General features: G+C 44.9%; 2 protein-coding genes and 1 long non-coding RNA gene across 3 annotated transcripts; 2 read left to right on the top strand and 1 right to left on the bottom strand.

Annotated features, from left to right (window-relative positions):
• Positions 1-6,948: 6,948 nt before the first annotated feature.
• cbx8b (chromobox homolog 8b) lies at positions 6,949-11,185 on the top strand. The gene is made up of 5 exons (XM_066704199.1): positions 6,949-7,095; positions 7,230-7,273; positions 7,562-7,627; positions 7,718-7,784; positions 8,858-11,185. The coding sequence occupies exons 1-5, from the start codon at positions 7,027-7,029 to the stop codon at positions 9,707-9,709; spliced, it is 1,098 nt and encodes a 365-aa protein (XP_066560296.1). The 5' UTR covers positions 6,949-7,026; the 3' UTR covers positions 9,710-11,185.
• Positions 11,186-15,143: 3,958 nt separating this feature from the next.
• Positions 15,144-18,256, bottom strand: c5h17orf67 (chromosome 5 C17orf67 homolog). Its single transcript, XM_066704200.1, has 4 exons — positions 18,150-18,256; positions 16,481-16,581; positions 15,983-16,113; positions 15,144-15,369 (listed from the first exon to the last, which is right to left on the bottom strand). Exons 1-3 carry the CDS (start codon positions 18,202-18,204, stop codon positions 15,997-15,999), a joined length of 273 nt encoding a protein of 90 aa, XP_066560297.1. The 5' UTR covers positions 18,205-18,256; the 3' UTR covers positions 15,144-15,369; positions 15,983-15,996.
• LOC136749712 (uncharacterized) lies at positions 16,595-17,892 on the top strand. Its single transcript, XR_010816783.1, has 2 exons — positions 16,595-16,987; positions 17,109-17,892. It is a non-coding gene; the product is annotated as an uncharacterized LOC136749712 (long non-coding RNA).
• Positions 18,257-18,708: the final 452 nt, after the last annotated feature.

The following is an 18,708-nucleotide window of genomic DNA, read 5'->3' as shown; positions in this document are numbered from 1 at the left end:
TGAGGGCGGACTTGGGGTCAGGGTGTGAGCTCGTTTAAAACACAGGCCGGCCGGCAGACATCTGAACAAGTTACATTCCTCTGGAGCGAAATGCGCTCCTGTGTCTGATGCTATGTAGGTCACAGCAGGTGGAAGCCCTACACACACCCCGCTCTCTCTCTCTCTCTCTCTCTCTCTCTCTCTCTCTTTCATACTGTGGGTCCAATGAGTCAGTCTCTGTATTTCCTGTTTCTGTGTGTGTTTATACTGTATGTCCAGTGAGTCAATCAGTGAATTGCTTTATTACCCCCCCCCCCCACCCCTCTCTAGGCTAATCATCAATCTAAACCTTATTCTTACTACAGAATCAATTCCCCTTTGTCTTAAGGTTCATCAATAACAAAGACAACAAAGATCAAATATGTGTTTCAGGGAATACCTTTCTTTAAAAAAATACAAATACAAATAATAAATACACAAAAAATGCCCACCGCTTGGGCTACACGCCACGGAGATGGGCTGTGGAAAGACATTGATACAATATAAAATGCGTTCCTGTTAACAAGAAGAGCATTTGATTTATACTGATGCTTTTCTGTGCCCAACTTCCTTCACGGCAGTGTCGCTCAGCCGGAGACAGGTGGGCATCTTGTAGCCGTTTTTCCAGTGAATGAATCGGCTGTAAAATAACAGTAACCGCGGTAGTAATGAGTATTGTAATAAAATAAAAATGAGGGACTGTGCATGGGGGGGGGGGGGGGGGGGCACCGTGCAGATACAGTTCAGTCGCGTGCACTGGTAATGCTGGTTGCCCGGATACCAGGCAGCCAATGGGCTTTGAACAGCTCGACTTCACCGCGCTGGCGCCCATATACGGTGCCGCCGAGTGCTGCACTGCAGACGCGCACAGACCAATCACCTGCAGCACCTTATATGGAGAGGCTCACCTCTCCCCCACTCTCTCGGTGGAAGGAATGATGTGCGAAGTTACAATGTGTGCAAAAATAATGAAAATGCCCTCCATAAAGTCGCCATTGTTACCACCGGAGGGGCTCTGACCGACAACGCGCAAATGGAGGCGGCCGGCGCTGCTGGTTTATATTTGTGTCTTTCCATCCCTCTTTACCAGCGATCCGCTTTTCGCTTCGGATCAGGTCTAGAATCATGTGCAGGTTATTCATCTGTGCAAGAAATAACACATAATAATAATTACAAAAAAGAACAGACCAAATACATTTTTTTGTTCTTAAGATTTTAAAAAATCACCCATGGCGCTTATTCGGGGATTCTTTTGTCTCTCTCTCCTTCTATTTCCCTCTCCCTCTCTCTCTCCCCCCCCAAGTCCTCAGTCATTCCCTGTCAGTGACACATCTCCCCAAAACACCCATAGTGACACTGAGCGAGCTAGTGCTGTGCAATGTATGATACCAGTGAGCAAGACCCGAAAAACGTCAACAGTCCCTATCTTACATATATGTACTGGTTTATACTGTATAATATAGTGCAGAAGGAAGAGGAAACGGCATGCTGGGATGAGGTACTGTAGGCAAAGCCGTTAAAATCTCAAGCCTAAACCATCAAAAGCAATAAACCCTGTTATGGCGGCTCGGTTATGTATTCTGCTCACGTCTCTCTCTCTCTCTCTCTCTCTCTCTCTCTCTCTCTCTCTCTCTCTCTCTGTGCGTCTAAAAAAATACATGTATCCTCTCACGCCGGCCTATATCGTGGGGGTGGGGGAGCCCCGCTATGGCCCAGTTAAACCAGATCAGACATGTGAATGGAAACGACCCAGTTACACTACAATCACAGACAGAAAGACGCCTCTCCAGGCCGTGGACGTCTTCCACGCCGGACCCAGACTCGTCTTATAAAAGGGAGCAAGAGAAATGCAGCGCTAATACCTTATCCAAACTAAACTGTCCACTTTCCCATTTGACCAGCATCTGACCGGTTCTGCTCATTACATTAGGCTGATTATTTTATTTGCTCAATTCCCACAGTGGATGCGACTCCAGGTATCGCTGGCACTGTTGCCCTGTTCGGGCTGGGTGTCATGGTGGTTTTGCACACTATTTATTTAATTATTTGCGTATACATCGCAATTCCTGTACATAAACTAGCCGGCACGGTTGTGTTGTTGGTGCTGTGCGTGTTGAGGTGCGGCGCTATAAACGAATGAACTCAGAGCTGTGCTCGCTTGGCTTCGCTTCGTGTTTGCACGCTATTCATGTGTATTCAAATAAGAGGAGTGGCTGGTGAAATGTTGTCACCATTTCCATAGGCGGGTTTTAATTTTAAACGAACAGTTTTTCTCTCACACACAATATTATATATTTGAATATTAGTAGAAAACATGTCATTCAATATATTACCTACGAATTCATAAAGACTGCTGCATGGTTGTTTTTGTTGTCCTGCTACGTCTGAGAGGAACTCACCTTTAACACATAAAAACAATAACAACAACAACAACGACAATAATATTAATAATAATATTAATAATAATAATAATACATTATAATGATAATAATCAATCAAATATTGTATAAAAACTAGTGAAGAGCGACTGACAATCGAATATTTACACTTTTGGAACAAGACGTTAATGTTGAAAGACGTTAATGAGGGAGATTCCTTTTAACATTGGGACTAAGGAGGCATCAGGAAAAACTGTAGAGAACTACACCATCGTCATCATAATAATAATAATAAATGGTAACGACACACAGACATATATATTGTTTTACAAATGCAATGGTGTATCTACACTATGATTTTCATGTCATGGTTTATTTTTTAGTGGATCTTGTTGGAGCCCCGCAGTGTGTTGTTAAAACTGATTTTGAGACTCATCAAGAGGGGAAACGAAACGCGCGCCGGTTGAGTTCAGTGGAGATAATTTACGACGGCATTTTGATCAGCCTTAATGAATGACTTTACTCGAGGTACTGTGCATACTGCACACACTGTAGCCTACACAGTACACACACTGCACAGATCCTGCAGAAACGAGCCGAGCAGAACCTCACGTCTATGAACCTCAGCCTATAAAGCCAACGCGACTGTCCCCCGAGCGAGGTGGCTGGAATTCGGCTGTTTCTCTCGCCTCTGGATCCTTCGCTCGGGCCGTTTTGCTTCTGGTTTCTCCAATTTAATTTCATTATTATTTTAAACAGGCACTCGTTGAGGCGCTTGGAACGAAATATAAAACCTTGAAGTACATATAAGGCAAATAGTGACAATGGATCACTGGTCAATGCATCAGAACCTCTATGACAGTATGTCTGTGTGTGAGAGAGACACGGTGTGGGAGTGGGACTGTTCGAAACTTCCATCAGAACAGTCAATCACAATCATCAATCAGCAATCAAGTTCCTCCTGCTTGCGTGGAGTAGCGTCGTCGGTCCAGTCAGTCCCGTGTGATCACTGCTGTGTGTGTGAGAGAGTGTGTGTGTGTGTGTGAGTGTGTGTGTGCGTGTGTGCTTGTGTGTGTGGCACTGCACAGCTGTGTTGACTGTAATATTTTCCACATTACAGCAAGAATAGACACCTCCGAGCCCTTGGCCCCACGGCTGTTTGGCAAACGAATTACGCGTATGCCGATGATGGTGCTCGATTGCTGAATCGATTTGCTCTATCGGCTGTGAGAAGGAGGAGATGGGGAAGCCCCCCTCACCCACCGACCAGGGTGTCGAAATAGATTTTTCTCCCGATGTAGTCGATGCCCCAGTCTTTAGACCGGCGCTATAGGAGTCAAACTGCGACAGCTGCATGGATTATTTTTTAACCTATCTGCGGCATTGATCCCGGCAGGTCCCGATTCTACTCTCGTTTACACGACGATACCTGTTCCCTTATTCTGTTCTGTTAACGAGAACAAGTGAAATATTTGGAGGATCGTTGTCTCCTATTCGCAGACAGGTCAATCACAGCGTCCCTCGGTCTGATCCCACTGACCACGCAGTTCTGACCCCGGCCATGACCACCCTGTTCCGCACTGGAGCCGTCCTTTGCCATGGGCTGGGTAGTACAGCACAATTGATTTATTGTCGCTACACGTTATTTATTTATTTATATTATTATTAGTGGTATTATTATTAGTATTATTATTATTAGTTTTACTATTATTATTCTGATTCTTCATATTATTATTATTGTTGCTGTTTTTGGTGTTGTGTCGTTTAATTATGCATCTCAACGACCAACTATATATTTTAAATAACAATTGCAACGATATGTGGGCAAATATTTTATTTGTATTTTAAATAAACAGCTATATTTTACGTTCCTGTCTAATAATAATAATCAGAATGATCAGAATGATTAGAATACAGTCAGGGGGGAGTATTGACACAACTCCAGGTGTCACCACATCCAACCATGAACAGTCCCACCCGTTACCGTCATATCTGGAATTGTGGGCGGGACTGTTTTAATAATAATAATAATAATAATAATAATAATAATAATAATAATAATAATAATAATAAATATATTTGCTCATTATTTTGCTCGTATCCCCTACTTATTTTTAAGTATTCACTTATTTCGGCTGCTTTGTGTGTGGCCCCTTCAAACGAAACTTCTTCAAAACGACTCCTATAAAGACCGGCTCTGCTCTGGGGATTCAGCTCTATTAATTTATTAATTTCAAATTTGTATTCTCATTTTGACAACAACACGGCAATGATTTTAACACAGACCTATTCTGTTAGTAATTGTTCGATTGCCCGCGGAGCCTTTCCCTTTAAAAATGTATTAAAATAACACAAGACAGTAATACTTTCGATGGTAAATTAATAAAATAAACAGGCCTTGTATATCTTCATTCAAAAGTAGTAACGTGATATCTAAACCAAACTATATTCTTAGCACAAATGTGTTAAAATCATAACGCGTTGGGTTATTCATTAATTAATTACTTTATTTATTTACAAATGACCGATTGTGATTAAAGACACTTTTTGTATTAAAAAAGCTATTTGCCGGTGTATGAAACGGAGTCAGTCATACACAAGACGCTATACGAAAATGTGTCACTATTACTACGAAGTTTTGTGATAATAGATAGATAGATAGAGAGATAGCAGATAGAAAGACCGACGTTTCATAATATCTGCTGATTATTCGTTAACTGGAAAAGTGATGTTCAAACAGGGATTGTGATTGTGTTAGAAACAATAATCGTGTTTGTGGGATTAAACACGTTTGTTTTACTTGGGTCATTGGCTCGGCTGCATTACACGAATTCTTTTGGATCAAGAGTTCATATGACGTATTATTAATGATATTTCAACATCTGAATTGCTATTTTGATGCATTCGAAGACAACACGGTCTCTGTTGAGAACTGGTTCACATTAATTAATACTGGGCAAATAAATAGCGGTTTTGTATAATTCTCAGCCTGATTCTCAAATAGGAACAAGTAGAAGTCGGTTTGCATACATCTAAAACCTTACTTCACGTCATGAACTCCTCTCGAAGGATTTATATTTAACGTATCATTTTTTAACTTTCTACACCGTCGAAGGTGCTGATTAAATGATACGGTCGCTGAAATCAGTCTCTATCTTCTTATTTTCCACTTTTCAAAATCAAATCGTCTGTGTTCAAACGGGTGTGTGTGAGACAAAGGCATCGATATAACAGTGTCCAACACAACAAACTTCTACTAACTCAACTGTTATTGAAACACATTGTTTAAATTGTATATTTGGTGGTTTCAAACCAAATCTGTGCCTTCCCTGCTTCCAACACATTTAAAAATTGTTCAATCATAAAAACACGAGATTAAACCTTATTTAGTTATATCATAAATGTGATCAGGAAAGATGGTTATATATGAACTACATAATCTGAAAGCATTTCTCTGATTTGGACCTTTCCCTTAGCGTGGGAAACCTTCATATATGATAAAACTGGAGAAACAAAAGTTAACGACCCGTCCGCCGCCCTGGTGACCTGAGATCATTATATTAACCACACAACGTTGCTGTCGTTTTTTAAACAATCGCTGCATGTATTTATTTTCATTATTGTGCACATACTTAAACCAATACACGAGGTTCAGGAGAATGCGTTCGAGGACGCGTGTTGTGCTGCGGGACACATTATACCTTTATTTCACAAGATCAACATCTGACGGAGCGAGGTTTGTGTTTATGGGGAGTGGGCTGCTGGCAGGGAACCTAAACCACCTCCTTCTACGTTTTCTCTAACGACGTCTTCATACTTTTCTTTACACTTGTGTCACTGACCAGCAGAGCGCGTCAGATTTAACAGTAACAACGTGACACATTCTCCATACGCATGTCCCACAGACTGATGAAAACGCATTCTATAATAATTATAATCATAGTAATAATAACGAACACACACGTTTGCAAGTAAAATGAACATGGCAGACACTTCTTTACTCCAGCCTTTTACTGAATTGGCGAGTAAATTGACATGCTGCTACTGCATCTGATCTCTCTAGGACCTGTTCCTATGCAGCAGCTAAAGGTTATTATTTGCAGATACGTCGTTATTCGTTTTCTGGGCTGTGCAGCGCCTTGCCGCTCTCTCGAGTGCGAGGTCCTTCCGCATCATCTGATTGCACTGGGACCGCTGTTCGGCCGCACAACCAATTAAGAGCCCAGCCTGGCGAGGATCAAGTGGGTGAAATGAGTGCTCGTGTGGGCAGTGTGAGTGAGGGCGCAGGCAGCCTTTCACTCGCCTCGCCGTTTCTACAGGTACCGAGTTTGCGGACGTGTTTCTATCCTCCCGGCACGAGCGGCACCGAACGCGTTCTGCGCCTGCGTCACTTCCTGCCGGGGTGGGTGGGTGGGGGAGGCGACTCCGCCTGGCCACGCCCCCCTCGCCCGGCACGTAGCAACGCGCGGACCAATGGGCGGCCGCCGAACGGGTCCACCGACGGCGGCGCTTGGCAACGCGTGGAAAAAGCGGTGACGTCAGGCGCAGGGAGTATTATGGGCTGCCGGGCTGAGCGGCGGGGCGAGCGCGAGGCGGAGGAGGAAATCAACAGCAGCGCGCGAGCGGCGACATGGAGCTGTCTGCGGTGGGGGAGCGGGTGTTCGCGGCCGAGTCCATCATCAAGCGCCGCATACGGAGGGTACGTGGCCCCGCTGCCTCCGCCTCGCAGGCTCCGGCTTCACGGCGGCGCCGAGCCGCAGGGCCAGCGTGATGCCATGGCTCCTCTGCCCCACTAACAGCGCCTCTCTCTCTCCCCCCCCCTCTCTTTGGCAGGGACGGATGGAGTACCTCGTCAAGTGGAAGGGCTGGTCTCAGAAGTGAGTAGACTCCAGCATGTGCATGTGTGCGCATGAATAATAACAGGCGTGCATGTGTGTGGGCATGAAGAACAGGCGTGTGTCCACCCGCGCTGCGTGCATGCATATCAGTCATGTGTGTGTTTATGATCACACTAGTATTTCGCTCCAGTCGTCGCTAGAGAAGCGGAGACTCATGGCGGGGCCACACGCACATAAACGTGTCTAGGAAGGGGAGGGGGGTGTGTGCGGCGCGGCGCAGCGCGGAAACAGCCGGTGTTGACACCTTCCCCCCGGCTGTCTCTGCAGGTACAGCACCTGGGAGCCGGAGGAGAACATCCTGGACGCCCGGCTTTTTGCAGCCTTCGAGGAGAGGTAATGCCGCGGGAGGGCGCACAGGCACGGCCCCCGTTTCAGCGCCAGAGTGAAGTGGCACAGTAGTGTTGTTGTGTTGTGTTGTTGCAGGGAGCGGGAGAGGGAGCTGTTCGGGCCCAAGAAGCGAGGCCCGAAGCCCAAGACGTTCCTGCTGAAGGTGAGCCAGTGCTGGCGCTGTGTGTGTGTGTGTGTGTGTGTGTTTCGTGGCCGTGTCACATGTAAACAAACCCACACGGCAGCAGGGTTACACACACACGCGTAACGGAGTACAGGGTAGTGATTCATTACTTTGATTCATCTGTGATTAATTTACACCAGGACAGCGCTGTGACGTCCTCAGTGCTGCGCTGCATGCTTGGTGAAACAGCGGGGATTTTGTGTCTTTTATTGCGGTGGATGTTTTTATTATTATTAAAATAACTATGAATCATAATCATCACTTTGTCAATCATAAATGCTCATTTTTAAATATTACGTAAGTTTTTTATTTTATTTTAATTACTGTGATATTCCTGTAATTTTCAAATGTAAGTGCGGTCCAGAGGTGCGCGTGTGTTTTGCTGATGTGGAGAAATTGACTCCCTCAATAGAGAGGCGGACAAGGAACAACCAGCCCCTATTTAACTAGAATAATACCAAAAACAGCTCATTCAGCTCTACTGGCGAGTCGGGAAGACATGTCTGACGTGTTTCTAAAGGACATGCCATCATATACAACATTTCTCCCTTTGGTTGCCGGGCAACCCCATGACGTCAGTGAAGTACCCCAAACTTTAGCACAGAAGTCGCCTTTGTCTTCCCTCTCTGTGGCCTGGGATGAAAATGTTTTTCTAAAAACCTGCTCCACAGAACTACTGCACCCGGCCTCTCTGGAGTGATACACAACTTTGAAATTCACACGTGGGTTATGCAATCTTGCTGCAAACAATGGTGGACATATTTGTATCTATACAATGCACTGTCCTCATCACCTACAATATTAATTATTTGTATTCATAATAATAATGGAAAGAATAGGACATTTGTGGTTAACATTTATAACATTCAATGCATTATAAGTATTATAATTATAATTGTCTGTAATTCTATATAATTATACAGTGTAGCTGAATGTAGCAGCTAAGCAACCCACTCCACATATATATTATAAAAACGCAGTCTATACGAATGTTGCATTTTTTATTATGATTATTATTAGCTTGTACTGTAACCCTGCCCCGCTGCCCGCAGGCCCAGGCCAAGGCCAAGGCCAAGGCGAAGACCTACGAGTTCCGCAGCGATGCCTCCAGGGGAATGCGGGTCTCTTACCCCGGCCCGGAGTCTATTATCACCCCGAGGGCCAGGGAGGGCCTACGCACCATTGTGCCCACCATCTTCCCACCCAGCACTGTTAACAGAGGGGAGAGTGTGCGGATCCCACCCCCGGAGCCTGTCCGTGAGCACAGGCCCCCTGGCCCCGAGAGACACGGGCCCGACGGCCTGGTGTCGGTACCCAAGAAGAGGGGGCCCAAACCCAAGTGCCGCTTCAAAACAAACCCGACCAGCCTCCCGGCCCCGGAGCCCTCCAAGCGGAGCAGGCTGGAGGAGCAGGTCGGATACGCCATGGCGAAGTACGGACCTTTGGAGTCCGACAAGACGGCATCCGGGCTCAGCGTGATCCAGCTGGCCCGGCGGAAGGAGGTGGAGCCCGGCTACGTCCAGAATCAGGGGCGGCCGGTTCCCACTGGCAGTTCACACGGCTACGGCCCGGGGAGCAGCGCCCACCTGTCCCGAGCGGGATTCCAGTCGTCGGCCTGCAGGACTAAGGAATGCCCGGGTGGCACGGCCTCCTCGTACCCCAGATTAAAACACCTGTCCAAAAACCACGTGTACCAGTCTGACAGCACCGACCTGTGCTCACCGCCCTCCCTGGTGGCCAAAATCCCTGTGTCCAGGATCCTGGGGGAGCCGGAGGAAGACTACTGGAGCCCATCTCTGAGTAACGTGGAGAAGGTGGTGGTGACAGACGTGACCACAAACTTTTTAACTGTGACCATTAAAGAGAGCAACACGGATCAAGGCTTCTTCAAGGATAAAAGATGACTTCCTTTCTCTCTGTTTTCATTGTTTCTTTCTTCATGTTTTGTTCTTGTATTTAATTTATCTTTCTTTGTTTTTAGAGATCCTAATCCGGATTTTCTTCTCCGATATACACGGAACTGGAAAGAAAAAAAAAAAAAAAAGACGACCATAAATTTATATTATCTTTAAACATTGAAATTAATTTTTATATGAATGTACAGAAACGAAATCTCTCTCTATGTAGATTCTATATTATATGTGACCGAGAGCGTGTTTACGTGTGTGAGTGTGTGTGTGTGACGCTTTTATTTAACGAGATGACCAAAATGGGTTCAAACAAACTGTTCAGATGTGCACACACGAACAGCGTGCATTTCGATAGTTTTCCTTAAACGACTGCATGCCGTGAACATCTGGAGCCGAGTGATTCCGGTATATGTGCGCAAAACGCAGTAACCGTATAACGTAGTTGCTTTTTCTTGAATATTTCAACTTTAGCAATATGAGTCGCTAATGCAAAAAGCTTTTTTTTAATTTCAGTGCTCCTCTTTTTTTAATTTGATTACAGCCTTCTCGTGACCTGGCGGCGTTACTGTGGTTTTGTTCACGGACAGACTGGCGAGATATTTCCTTTGAGCACCAAAGAGAAGCTCCGTGTATTTCATTAGTGTATAGGTCATATATAGCACAACGAAAATACAACCGCAAATGGTGTATATATACACGTGTGTGTGAGTGAGTGTGTGTGCGAGCGTGGGTGGGTGTGCTGTTGCACTTTAGTTTACATAAAAATCTATATGAAGAATAATTTACTTTAATTACCAGTTGAATCGCGTTTAGAAAGCTTTGAGACACTTTACGGCAGCATCTTAATTGTCAATTATTTTTAATTGAGATCAGTTTTGTTTTTTTATTCTTCCAAATTACCAGTGAAATCGGTTTGTTTAGTTTTGCATACTCAAAAGCTATATATCAGTATTGTAACGCTATGACAGCGAGGGCCTGTACTCGGAATAATGGGGTACCTGCAGGTGTTAATCAGTGGATTATATCACTTAGGCTTTGCCAGATTTATAAATGCCTATCTACATATCTATAGATATTTACACTATATATTTTGCTAATTAAGATTCATTGCGTTAGTATCAGGTACTCAAAATAAGGATGATTTAGTTAAAAAAAAATTAATTGTTTTCATTTCGTTCATTAATTTAGATTGAATGGACCATCTTGCAATATTCACCGAGGTTGTTACTGTGAACAGGACTAGAAGGTTTTATTTTACTTAGCTGTTGTTGTCTTCGTCAGGGCACAGACACACAATTGCTCGCATCTCCAAAGGATGCGGTGTGTGGTGCGGTTCTGTATCTAATGTCTGTGTCGGTCCTTGTTGAGCTGCTTGTGGACGTGCCGAGTGTACAGCCCTGGACGCCAGTGTTTGGTCCGCCGATGTAACTCAACTTCTTGCTACATTGTAGTAAACAGTTATAAAATCTCCACCTTCCTCCTGCCCGGTGTCTGTTTTTGCTGTGTCGTTGATCTTTGATGGTGAATGGTGTGTGTTGAGATGTAATTGTGCGTGTGTTCATATATGGGCGCGCCTATGCGTCCGCGCCAGCGTTGGGTGGTGATTGTTGTTTTTCTCAACGTCTGTTTTGTTTGTGAGATTTTGTTCTCGGTTTTGTTTTTAATACACTTTAACAGATTTAAACGGTTAGGAAAAGGCGGCACACAGCGTGCCTTTGTGCCGTTAGATTACCTGGCCGATTACAGTGTTTTTTGTATTTTTTCCACCACACATCCGAGTTGTGTTGAGACACAAGTGCGTTCCTGCTGTTGGGCACCGCAGCACGTTGAGTGTCGTGCCCTCGTTGATTTTAAGGCTCGGGGTGAGAAATTCGGCAGATATAAACACACACCGCATTTATTTCAGGCCCATTTCCAATGCATTAGGCTGACATTCGTCATGTTTATGTATTCATGTATTTTATTTATGTATGCATCAACGAATGTATTCCATTGAACAAGACAAACCTGTTTCACACTCGGCAAGACACGGGCAACTTCGCTGCGTTACAGCAATGAATAGCAGATGAACGACCTGTACAACACCGACCATGTTTCTCGTTTTCAATTGAGTCACCTCTTGTACATCGCATATTATATGGCGGGGTTATGAATGCCTCCAGGAGCGCATCTGTGGGTCTGCTAAGGTCTTCGACTCCGTTTTAAAACGCCAGCCTAACCGAATTATTTGAACAGGGTAATAATAATTAGTTTAACTCTAGTTATAGTCACAATGACCAAGCCGATGATAGATGTTTATTTTGTTTCTGCTCGTACCCTATTGACCATTACACAGTGGGAGTGTCGTTCTTGGTTTTCAGTGTGCAGTTGTGTCAGACTGAACTGCAGGCCCCTGCTAGTCTCTGTAACCGGGCAGTAGGTCGATAGCCTGTATAGCCTATTCATGTGCTGAGATTATACACGAAATATGGCTACTGTTAAGCTATATTGTGTAGCTTTTTTTCAGAAAAGGCTGCTGTCATTCTCCAAACAGTATTAAACTGTGTCGGTTATGACGTATTGACAACAATCCCCCTGGAAGTGTTGTCTTGGGTTCAAGGACTACAGTGTGTTAAGAGGCGAACGCGGTATTTGGCTGAACTAGCTTTTTTCGTTTAGTAATAAATACGTGTAATATTACAACACCACGCCAAGTGGAAAAATTAACGTAACATGCGCCGACCTTTATCGGAATCGCTGTTTTAGTTTTTACCGCATTTATTCACCAGTTGATCCACGGGAGTATCGCCCACCCTCCCGTATGAGATTGTGTAACGCGTTTGTAGAATTCCAATGAAGAGTATCTATAGAGGTTTTGTTTCGGTAGGTTATAATACAGTACAATACGACTATTGTTCAAATCCGAAAGTGCGCTTTAGTGGTAATCACCAAAGAAAATACAAAAAAAAAAAGTTTAATTTGAGTTGTTCAGAACTCGTAATGCACATTTTAATGCATATTATTTCATGTTAGATTATTTATTTCCAGCTCTACACTCTTATAACTAATTTAACATTTAACACAATTTGTGTATCGAAGGAGAACGCAACTTTTTGTTAAGATATACCAAATTACAACACAATTATGTATTTTTATACAACGAGTTTTTCCTACACGGACATGTGAAAAAGACGCATTGTGTTGTAACTTGGTAAATGTTAACACAAAGTGTTGTCATTGAACAAACATACACATTTGTTTTTGGTGTGGCCCATATTTATGTTACATTTAAAGTAGTTTCATCATTCATGAATTATGTTACAATTGTTTGAAAACAATGCAACGACAGTGCGATTTTTGTGTTAAACCTTTTGTTCAGTGGTTGTATTAGAAAAACACACTGCTGTATTGTTCGTTAATTGTAACAGCGGGTTTCGGCTGGCCACGGCCCGTCCTGTCCCTGGCACGGTGTGGCTGCCCGCTGATTGACGCTGAACCAACGTAGATCAAAAACGCTGAAGGGTGTATGTGTGTAATAATAACTTGTTTGAGGGGGGGGGGGGGCGATTTGAATGAAATCAAACCCTTATTTTTCTCCGGGTTCCCTCGTCGAACTAATGACTTACATTTCACACATTCTGTGCTTGTTCACGGACAACACAATTTTATGTGACGATGTCTTTTTAACACAGTTAAAATACACATGATTGTGTTATTTGGTCAATTTTAACATAAAGTTGTGTTGCCTTGAACAAACCGAATGTGTTCAATTGAACAGATTCGTTCTAGGAGTGTGAAGTGAAATGCAAGCTGCCAGTTACCTCCACCTCAGCATGAGGAAGCTGAAGAGCCGAGCCTGCGCACGGGTCACGTTGTCGGTCGGGTTCAAAGTACTTTGATTGTATTTATTGGTTCATTGATTTTTGGTTGTGCGCAAATTCGAAGGCTCCTATTTCCCCAAAATTATATATACGTCCATAACAAAACGAGAACAAGCAAAACCGCACCATCACAGAGTAAGTAAATTATATTATCATGTTGGTATAAAAGCACGTTGACACTGACTGCGTGCTGCACAAGCCACTGCCCGGTGGCAGTGAAACCTTCGTCCTCTCTTCTGAAACACTCCAGTGATCCTCGGCCGCCATTGCCGTGATCTCTCTGGACAGCTCGAGTATCATGCAAACATGCAATATGACCTGCATCTGATGCACGCGGTCTGGAATTCTTCTTGATAAGCAATCAGGACAGATCATTTATTACATCGATTAGGCAATTGCATTATTATATTTAAATATAAGTTATTTGTTAATTGTAATGATTTGTGATAGTTGAAACGGGTCTGTCGGGCTTTCTGTGGACTGAGTGTGTTCTCATCGCAGCAAAATTAGATGGATGGTAAAGAAATACTGTTTTATTTGGTGAAGTATTTACATTTCAAATAAAAAATATTCAAACAAATTTTAATACTCGTGATTAAAATTTTAAAAATCAATTCTTAAAATCACTTAAATGGATGATAAAGAAAGCAGGGACAACCGAGAGGGAGGGCAAAGTGAGGGACTGAGGCGCTGTCTGAGAGAGATCCAAACAGCGGGTCTCTGACGCCCAGTAGTCCAGTACCCCCGAGTCTGCGGAACGTCCCTCCTCTGGACCTGCACCGGATGCAGTGCCCGTACAGGCCACGGGGGGGAGCGGGCGGGCAGCACCTCCTCTCTGGTCGCCCGTCCCTGGTTGGGGTGCCGCTCGTCAGGTGGACACTCTTGCGATGGACACAGACGCGTCTCGGGTGAGCACCATGTTGCGTGTCCAGCTGTGTCTTCCCGCAGCGTCGCCCCAGCTGTGTGTCCAGCCTGTCAATCGGAACAGGTACCACTGTCATGTAAATACTAAGCGTGATATTTCAAAGCTGCTATCATAAATGTAATAATTCTGTACTATACATTATTACATATCAGCTATACTATATATAGTTTGCTCCTGTATTTTTAAATGACTCATGTTTCATGCCTTTCCTAAGTCACTAACGCGCTAGGAATGACACCTGTGCGTGGAATTCACGGGGGCACGGCGGGGGCAAGAGGTGACCTTAGCCGGTGTGTGAGGACCAGTACCGCCCTGAGAGCTGGGAGCCCGGGTCGTCTGCCTCGGAGGCCCCCACTGGACCGACGGAATAAGGGCTGCAGTAGCAATCCTACACTAGACACACACACATCAAAATATACGTGCAAACCCCGTGTGTTGCTTTAGTTGTTGTTCTCATGAAATGCATTGGAATGATGTATTATGGTTGTTATTACTATTACTATTTCGTTTGAATCATGGAAAGCTGGAATTCCCTTTTTACTGAATCACCGTCCACACACACCGCTGCAGAGTGAGAGGCGACGCGTCTTCTTCCCGTCGAGTGGAAGTCAGAGTCGCACAGACGAAGGAAAGGAGGCACTAATTGTGTCTTTGCTCAGGCTTTTATTAGAGTAACAGCTGAAGCTGCAGGCGAGCACAACTCAAACAGCTGGCAGGGACAGGCGCCGTAACGTGTCCATAGAGAGGCAGGAGGAGCTGCAGCAGGAGACCGATGCGGAGCTGGACATGAGCGGAACCCCGGGCTTTCCTCCGGTGTCGGCTGGGCCCGGTCCGGCTCTCCTGACCCCATCCCCCCGTGTATCTGCAGCCTGCGAGCGAGAAGCAGGGACGGGTAGATCCGGTGCGATATAATGCAAATATAGTGTGTGTGTGTGGTGGGGCGGGGACTGTCAGAGAATGGGCCGTACTGTTTAGTTTTCACAATTAAACCTGCGTCACAAGCGCTCTTTGGAAAGTTTAACGAACAGTGTAAGCAAAAATAATAGAAAGATTTATGCAAGTAATATACCGTATATATACATACATACATACCTGTATTTGTACATTTTACTGAACCATATATAAACAATGGGTGTGGGAGATGTCCAGTATTTTTTTGGCACACAATTGTTCAGAGAGAGGTCTATTGTGTGCATGTAAGTGTGTGTGTCTCCCTTTTCTGTAATAAAATTAGTGCAGACAACAGTTTAGGTGTCCATTTCGAGTTTAAACTGAAACTATTGTTTACTTGTGTTTGACTGCAGTTTTACTCGTCCTCCAGGTGAGGGGGTGCTGGGATACAACGCGCCTCGGCCCGGTTGCGATCAGGGGGTGCGAGGAGGTGGTGGTGGTGAGTGGGGGGTCTGCAGGAAGCCCCTCCGAGCGCTGTGTGTCTGCAAGTGCGGGGGGGGGGGGGGGGGGGGGTGTCAGACGGGGACAGACCTTGGGGGGGACAGTTAGACAGGGTGCACGTAGTTTCGGTTGCAGCGGGGGAAGCAGTGGGGGTTGAGCCAGTGCTCCATGTTGGTCTCCTGGGCGATCTGGTCCAGTCTCTGCATGTACAGATTGTGCTCCTGGCCAGAGAGAGAGAGAGAGAGGGGGTCACATGTTCACAACAAGGCAGGTATTGTAACAGGAGGATATCCCCCCAAACTGAGACACCGCACAACCTCACTCTCCTCTGCTCCTTTACCACCTAATTAAACAGCACTTACTGACCTCAGCGTCGAGGAAACTGGCAGTAGAGCTGGAAAATTGACTCAATTGGCCTGAAACGCTTGAAGGTGTTTTTATTTGGTTTTGTTTGTTATGATGTCAGTGTGGCCCCAGTGTGGTTTTTGACCTTTCACCCCTGGGAGCCCCTTCAGGTCAGCCCATGTTGGAGTGCCATCACCGGGACGCTGCTGCCTATCCGAATGTGGGGGGGGAGAGCTTTTTTACCCTCAACGGCTCATCTGGAAAGCCCGCCTTCCTCGGTCTCTCCTGCCTCTTGGTCCTGAGGAGCTGTTTTGCGAACTTCTCCTTCACAATTGGAGAGGCATCTGGAGGGGGAGGGGGAGGGGGAGAAAGAGGGGAAGGGAGATGAAAGGAGGGAATGAGGGAGAGGGAGGGAACGAGTAAGAGCAAGCAATACTGCCGAGTAAGGCTCTGGGGGGCTGCACTGTTTGAATGACCTCCACTCTGGCTACAAGGGTCACAGTGTCACCCTTCTGCAGCTGCTCTGTATTCACCCCTTGCTGCCTGTAGGCTCCTCTCTCTCCCTCTGCCTCTCTCTATCTGTCGGTCTGTCTCTCTCTCTCTCTCCGCTTTATTTTCTAACTTTCAGAAGCAGCACGTCAGCCAGTTGAGTTCATCACACAGTGAATCAAATGCGGCCGACTGCTGCACCTCGTGGGAAGACAAACCAGCAGGAGTAAAAAATCTACCCTCAACAAGCCACTGGAGATGGTGAGCGAGACCATTTAACTCCCACAGTCCAATTCAATTAATTGGTTTGATTGATGGAGTTAACGCAGGTGTGTGTGTGTGTGTGTGTGTGTGTGTGTGTGTGCGCGTGTGTGGTTTGCAGGCTGCTGTGGAGACTCGGCCCTGCGCTCTCTGCAGGCCCCTGGCCACTGGAGAGCAGGATTGGATTACACTTGTTTTCGATGGAGTAACAAAGTGCCCATTCATCTCCTGCGGCCCCTGGGGCTCTTGGGTTTCTGAGCATGTGACTGCAGACCTGCGCAGGGTGAGAGAGGAACCTGGCTCTGTCAAAGCTTCAGGCACCCGGCGACGTGGCAATGCTGAGGCTCAGCCCTGGAGGAGAGAGCCAAGCACAGCAGCTCCCGTGTGTGTTTATATATACATATATAAATATAAATAATGTGTGCAAACAAAAAGCATCGCATTTCCCTATTCATCAGGCACAGCTGCGGGTGACTTGTCTGTTTTACTGGTTCTCTGGCAGACAAGCTGGGCAGATCCCTGTTTAGATCGGCAAACGGGTCATCACCGGACAATATTAGTCCTTTCCACAAAAGTAGCAATTAATAATGATAATTAGTACATTTGCTGGTTTGTTTGCTGAGTACTGAGTTGGAATCCAATGCACATATTTTGCACCCAACGTGTTTCACTCCATGTCACACACATTGCTGACATGGGATCCGGAGACCTGCACCCTCATTAACTAATTACCTCTTTAAAATCAGCACCACAGCTCACAGATTCTGTTAGACTGAAGAAACTAAATCATGTATTTATTATGTAAACCACTTAAACACATGAATATATATTAATGCTGTTATGTTTTGTAATGTGCCCTGGATAAGGGCGTCTGCTAAGAAGTAAATAAATAATAATGATATATATTTTCGTTTTAATTAGTATTAATAATTTACATAAGTATGTCAGAATAAAGACCAGTCAAATATTGCAAAATGTAATATTTTCCAGCACAAAATTATTGTTATTGTAGTTGTTGTTGTTGTTAATAATAATAATAATAATAATAATAATAATAATAATAATAATATTATTAATAATAATAATAAACTTTGGGATATACGTCCTATTCCACAAATACATAAGAAAATACATACATACAAACACAGACATGTTGCCTTACCTGTGAGGACGGTCAGTAAGACCAGGCACAAACCGAGCACCACGAACTTCTTCATCTCCGGTTCTGCCGTCTCTGCCCGCTGTCCGGGCTCTGGACTTCAGCCCGCCGTGGGGGGCGGGGGTGTTAAACAGCGCGTCAGCCGCCCTGGGCCAATCAGACACAGCTGGAGCACATCTGGCTCGTCGCTCGGTCTCGACCTCAGGTACCAAGCCCTCTTTTGCACTGTGAATTGATGTTATTTTATACAATTGTACATGTTTTGTTGTTGGGGGTGGTGGATACTATTCCAATGTTGATATTTCGCGTAATGTTGGTGAAAGAATCGGAACATCTGGACACAGCTGCCGAGCAACAATTACGCGCAATGTCCACTAGATGGAGCAGCAAGTCCGTTTTTATTCTTGTCTGAGTTCACATGCATGACAACATGCAGACGCACAAACCTGCACACTCATGTCATATTGAATTTACCGTGGAGGTGTATTTGCTATATCGTTTATTTAATAACAATATAAATGGTATATATTATAAATAGATATATCAATACAATTGATTTAAC

This window comes from Amia ocellicauda, chromosome 5, assembly GCF_036373705.1.
Source record: "Amia ocellicauda isolate fAmiCal2 chromosome 5, fAmiCal2.hap1, whole genome shotgun sequence".
Lineage (NCBI taxonomy): Eukaryota > Metazoa > Chordata > Actinopteri > Amiiformes > Amiidae > Amia > Amia ocellicauda.
This window is presented reverse-complemented; position numbering and strand designations above follow the sequence as displayed.

Bases quoted from the DNA above. Each gene is read 5' to 3' on its own strand.
- c5h17orf67 (XM_066704200.1), bottom strand. From the start codon at position 18,204: ATGAAGAAGTTCGTGGTGCTCGGTTTGTGCCTGGTCTTACTGACCGTC. The intron at 16,582-18,149 runs GTAAGGCAACAT...CTCCCCCTCCAG, and splicing joins CTTACTGACCGTCCTCACAG to ATGCCTCTCCAATTGTGAAG. The intron at 16,114-16,480 runs GTAAAAAAGCTC...CTCTCTGGCCAG, and splicing joins TTCCAGATGAGCCGTTGAGG to GAGCACAATCTGTACATGCA.
- cbx8b (XM_066704199.1), top strand. From the start codon at position 7,027: ATGGAGCTGTCTGCGGTGGGGGAGCGGGTGTTCGCGGCCGAGTCCATC. The intron at 7,628-7,717 runs GTAATGCCGCGG...GTGTTGTTGCAG, and splicing joins TTTGCAGCCTTCGAGGAGAG to GGAGCGGGAGAGGGAGCTGT. The intron at 7,785-8,857 runs GTGAGCCAGTGC...CGCTGCCCGCAG, and splicing joins CCAAGACGTTCCTGCTGAAG to GCCCAGGCCAAGGCCAAGGC.